Genomic DNA, 6,142 nt, shown 5'->3' on the forward strand with positions numbered 1-6,142 from the left:
TGGCTTTACCATTAACGTCTGAACATTTCAAATCTGACACATTAATGTGCCTATTACACGATTTGGGCAATAAAAAAATGAACCGAGTAACAAAACATTGGCTTAACCGTTGAGCAATGTTTGCTCTGATCGGTCAGATTTGATGCATGCAAATTGCACTCGCACACGAGTCTCTGGGCTCAGGATTTATACTTCCCTTTCACGACATCCACATTTCATTCTAAATCAGCCTTAGTGTTGGAAATAACAAATAACAACTGCACTGGGCGACTAATTGAATGTAGACTAAGGGGGGAAAATCAACCTGGCTAGAACAAAGATGAAGCAATCGAGAACGAACACAAACATTGAACCAAAGAAATGCAATGCAAATAAACTTCTCCTTTCCTTAGAATAATTCATTGCTTTGAAAACTAAACCCATAAACCTGAGATGTTGCAGTCGCAGTGTTCTTCACAAAATGAGAGCCAAGCCAAAAATATTTACCAACTTGTTTGAACGATGATAAAACTAACATCCAGCAGTATTTACATAAATTATATACATGTCAGACAAGTTAGAACATCAATGCATAGAGTTGATACTGTCTAATTTATCTACAGGTCGAGATTTAAACTAGATGACGCCTTGTGGCAAAATTATTTAACAGCTCAATGTTTACCTGAAGCTGAGTTCATAACCTTAGTGTAGTGTCTGCCCTTTTGCCCATTCCGTCTTTGACCTTCTGGGCCAGGAATTCATCACAATCAGCTCCTTTAACGGTGAATTCCATAAGAAGGTCCTCAAATAGTTTCTTCAGAGATGCCTTGAATGTAGCTGAGCAACTCTTATCACCCTCATCAACATCCTGCACGCCTTCACCAACAACACATCCAACTTGAGCACCATCCATGTAAGCTTTGCATGAGACTAGGATGGTTCGACCCCGGTTACGGAAATGTCCAGCCACAAAGTCACTAAAATGCTGTAAACAAAATGTTGTTGGTCAAGTGTGAAAGAACAACATGAGCATCCCCACCAATATACAAATATGTGTTAAACTTTCAAAATCATCATGAATAAATAATCTCAATGATTATTCTAGATCATCATCATTAAGCCATGTTTGCTTCGACTATTTGAGATGGGCTGATAAGTTTAGATAAATTTTTGCACTGGCATCTAGAAATAGCAACAACCTTCTGCCTTTTTCATCAAGGTTTAGCACCAATATTGATAGTTTTAAGGGGAAAAAAGTAATCAAGTAAAAGCTATGAAAACAGCATGAAACATACCATTGGCGGCTTCCGTAGTGAGTATAGCATTGTCGTGCAAGATAAGAGAAAGGTATCTTCATTATAAGTGAGGGACTTCTGCTCCCCATACTCTGTATTAGCTGTCGGTGCATATCCTGGCTCATTAAAGTATGGCTTTGCATTTAGAACTAGAGCTTGAATAGAAACCAACACCTGCAGCATTGTTGAATTTGATGGATTCCACCTTTCACATCCTGTGCCAGACCAGGTATTCAGTAGGCTAAGACAAACCTTCCCACATTTATACAAGTTTGGATTGAGTCTGAGTCCACCAGAGTGATAATGAACAATCTAAATCAGGAGAATTCTAGTTAATTTGGGTAACCTTGTGAGAGAAAGTTTCATAGAAATAGAGTGAGAAATGTTTCATACAGGAGGTACTTGTGGATATTGTGGAGGGAAGTATACATCAAAGAAGAATAGACCATCATGATATGGAGTTCCTGCTGGTCCTATAATGACAGCCCTCAGAATGTCGATCCTATCTTCATATACTCGAACATATATTGTTTCTGCTCAGGATATGAAAAAGAAAAATAAGAAAGACAATGTCAAATCCAAAAATCATGGAAAAAAGAAAAGACATGATGAACCTGATTACCAAATATTCTAGTTTAATTCTGGAAATCAAATAATACCAGCTTACAAGTCAACATCTAAAGGCACGAATTCTCTCACAGAGGTATTTCATAATATTGATACAGACAACCAGGATACAATATTGAACTTGAAATATCAGAGTAACTTGGATTTCCATTCAATCTGCCAAAGAAACAGTACCTAACTGCCCCTAGCGGAATTGTCCAAAAGATTTTGATGTGTATCATCAAAAATAAAAGTACTTAACAAACACAATTTTTGTACTTTGTTTTCACAAGATAAAGCAATCACAATCTGTCACCTAATAGAAAAGTAATATTTTGGATATATGATTCCTCTAGATATGAAGAATTTTGCCAAGTGCAGATGCTGATCTACTAAATTGTATTTACATATGAAATTCTAACTAAATAAAAGCATTTTGAAAAGAAAAAAAAAAAGAACTCTTCATACACAGTAGACTTATAAAATCATTTGATACAATCAGAGAATTTATAGTGTAAAACAATTGTAATAAACAAAAGAGTATAAAGTCAGAATTCAACATATATAAATTAAATACCTAAAATAGAATTAGCAACTCAGTATGATCAGTACATGAGATGATCTTACCAGGTAAATCTTTCTCTAGAACCTTCCACTCATGCTGAATCCTTTTCGTCCAATCTTTCGAAGGCTGTTAATAAAAAGAGATTAGGGAATGTAGTCACAATTTATACAACCAGAAATTGAATCTCATCACAAGTGAGAAAGTGAGAATATATAGGGATCATGATAGAAATGGGGTAGGGCAGCCATTGAATCTTATTCCCAGCCCATGTCACATGTGGGGCACAACAGAACAGGGTGCAACGGAGTAAAATCTCACTCCCCATCCTTACCTGCTATTTTGTGCAAGTTAGGACTGAGGCAAAGATGGGGAAACACTCATATGCAGATACATAAATCCATATTGTGTCACGCCTACATTATGGGGTGGGCCTACAACCTTGACCATGCTGGGTTAGGTGTGGTCCCTCAAATGATTAAATATATAAATCCACCTGATTCAACTAGAGTAAAACAATGAATAGTGGGACATCATTTGTTGCCACAGCCCTGCCCTACTTCCAAGTTATACTTATGTATCTCATCTACATTATGTATTGGCTGGTGAGTAAATGCAGGTAACCATATCAATGGAAATTATCATCACTAAGAGTGATGGTACTTACATTAATTTTCTTAACAGTCGGAACAGTTTTGAGAAGCTCTGGCCTGCTGAAATAATGATCTGAGTGTTCTCTAACAGTATCAAATTGCTTAAATGATTTATAGTTTACATCAACCTCATCTTCAACAATGATCTTCTTGTTCCTTTTTGACTCTTCAGCTGCAGGATTCTTCAACCAAGGTACAGGTGCTTCAACACCAGTTGGCAGGTCTATATCATCAAACTTAGCAGCCAAAACCAAATTGAAATCCTTCTCGCTCATGTCAGCACCATAATCATAATCATAATCATCACAATCATCATCTTCGTAATCATACTCATCATCATCATCAAGATAATTAAGATCAGCCTCAAAGCTTTGGCTGGAACCATTATTTGCACTTGAAATGACAGGGTTAGCAGATAGTGGATCCTGGATTCAGATTAAAAAATAAGAAATGCTTTCATATTCCCATTAGGACATGGTACAAAAAGAAAATCCATTCATTGAGAATTAATACCTTTACTTGCTTGTGCCAGCTGTTATCATATCCAACAGGTTGTTTGTTCTTGTAGTCCGAAGTGCTTTCACCAATTATCATAACGCCATCAGTGTCATCCTCTCCATCAAGTTCAATTACCTCATGAGGAATAACCTTAAATGAAGAAAGGATAGCACATCAAATTTGGAATGTAGTTTGTATAGCACATCAAATGAATGAATATGAGTGACAATATTCCACTGACAAAGAAAAGTAAGAATGATAAATAATAAGAATCTCAAAAAAAAAAGATCAGTGACAAGAACTTAAACAGAAATCAACTTTATGCCGCTATTAATTGTTTGAATAATACATTACATTCACTATCCTGGAACCTTGCCATGCTATATGCATGGCTCAAATGTTTCTCGTGTGACTGTTGGTCAAACTTAAAGGCCCCTCCTAAGCAATCAAGGCACAAGGGGCCTAAATGGCAAGAAAATAATACAACAGAAACACAACCAGAAAATCATAATGATCAAGGATGTTGAGGTATTATACAATGCACACCAACATAATTTTCTCCCTGGAAATAGAAAGCCACAAATTCATCTATGACACAAATATAATATCAGGCCTCTTCTAGCCAAGCAAGTGAGCGTATCAGACTCAAAAAACTATACAACTTCATAGCAACAGCATGAAGTTCATTATCATAGCTAAATAAGTCATAATCACATGCAAAGGTATAGTTCCCAACTTCCCTAGCGTCCAAATAATTTTAAAAAGCCATGATAAAACTATCTCAGAAACTAAGTACCATTCCCGAGATGAATAAAATTATTTGAGAAATTTAAGAACGGAATTGACTTAAGAGCTAAGCAATATGGTTTTTTTCACTCGTGAAATACCACATATCTTTCAGTACCCACTAGCATACCTCCAAAGCGCACAATAACATCAAAAGCCTGCTTCATCGAAACATGAATCTAAGTCATACATATAATTACATGATCAATTCAACCACAACAAACACTAGGAATCGCACACATGAAAAAGGGCACGATCGACAAAGTAAGAATCTTTCATCCGAAACCACGATTACCGAACTTCACCCTAAGACCACTAGGGTTTTAGTTTAGCGAAGCAGAACCAAACGCTACACCGTAATAAGCAGATATAAATATCTACAAAGAAAGACATCAAATCGACTATCAGCACATCAAGATCGGATTTTTCCACAACCCGTGAAAACTCGCGGAAGCGACAGTTCAAACCTAAGCGAAATTAAACAAGATCAACACATTAAATTTCGGCCCCAAAATAAGAAGATCGAGTAGGAAAATCCCGCACCGGATTCCGCTTCCGCTTCGATTGGCCGGCGGTCCAGATCGCTGAAGACGAGAGCTCAACGATATCCGGGTCCCGATTCGATGAACTACCTGCGAGGAGGCCAAGCCTAAAACGAAATCGACAAATCGTGAGCAAACAGGAAAAATAGTCGATCAATAGGGAGGCGGCGAGGAAGGAGGGCTCACTTGGGGCCCATGAAGACAGGAGGGTGCGACCTCGGCGGCTGTTCCATGGTACCCAATGCCGATGGCGACGATCGGCGGCGATCTAACTAGGGCGGCGATCTAACTAGGGCTGCGATCGGCGAAGCGGAGGAGGAGATCGAAGCGACAAGAGGGATCGGAGGCGATGCGACGACAATTCGCAGGATTTAATGGGCCGAGGAAACACGACTATGGAATTGGGGAGGGAAATTGACGGAGTCGTAGATCCTATCCAAGTACCGTAATCGCTTCGATGGTAGAGGGGCACGTGCCAGCTGATGGACTGTTCGATGGGGAATTACAATAATAATGATAAAATTATCGATGTAGAGGATCCATCATGGGGCAGGAAAGCCTTTTTCGCTTTTGCAGGTTTCGGCGCTGTTAACAATTTCCCACCTTCTGATATTTCCGCCCTCTGTTTTTGTTCTTAACCATTATAGGGTACAAATCAAAAGGTCCCCGAGTACCATTATTTTATTTCCATAATACCATTTAATCCATTATTAGGGCATTTACAACGCGTCCATTAATATGATATTATAGTGATACTGTACATTAATTTGACGATGTGGAGCGATATTATAATATCCTTTCGTTTGAACGTGTACAAGTATGCGTGGGGTGGGTCACGGCTAGCCCACCTCATGTGTATATATATTTTTTAATTTTATTTATTAAAAAAATTAAAAATTTTAAAATTAAAAATTAAATAAAACTGTTAGTTTTCTTTCCAACTCACTACTCTTTTAATTATACTCTCTAAATATTCTCCTCATCTATTTTTTTTAAGTTCTTATCATCTTATTTTATATCCGAAATGGATGAAAATAATATAGTATTTTTTACAAATCTCTTGAATTATACAAACAACTCGCAAGAATATTCATCTTCCCAAAATCCACAAATTCCATCAAATTATCAATACCCACATCCATTTCCAAATATGTCATTTCCTCCACAAAATCTTCAAAAATTTTAAGGTTTTGGAAATTCTATGAATCATCTGAATTATGC

At 37.4% G+C, this 6,142-nt stretch overlaps 1 protein-coding gene across 1 annotated transcript; it reads right to left on the reverse strand.

Annotated features, from left to right (window-relative positions):
* Window positions 1–463: 463 nt before the first annotated feature.
* On the reverse strand, window positions 464–5,329 carry LOC121985114 (putative ubiquitin-conjugating enzyme E2 38). The gene is made up of 8 exons (XM_042538392.1): window positions 5,108–5,329; window positions 4,923–5,028; window positions 3,609–3,743; window positions 3,110–3,520; window positions 2,508–2,571; window positions 1,668–1,807; window positions 1,275–1,586; window positions 464–964 (listed from the first exon to the last, which is right to left on the reverse strand). The coding sequence occupies exons 1-8, from the start codon at window positions 5,152–5,154 to the stop codon at window positions 674–676; spliced, it is 1,506 nt and encodes a 501-aa protein (XP_042394326.1). The 5' UTR covers window positions 5,155–5,329; the 3' UTR covers window positions 464–673.
* Window positions 5,330–6,142: the final 813 nt, after the last annotated feature.

The sequence above is a fragment of the Zingiber officinale genome, chromosome 5B, assembly GCF_018446385.1.
Source record: "Zingiber officinale cultivar Zhangliang chromosome 5B, Zo_v1.1, whole genome shotgun sequence".
Taxonomy (NCBI): domain Eukaryota; kingdom Viridiplantae; phylum Streptophyta; class Magnoliopsida; order Zingiberales; family Zingiberaceae; genus Zingiber; species Zingiber officinale.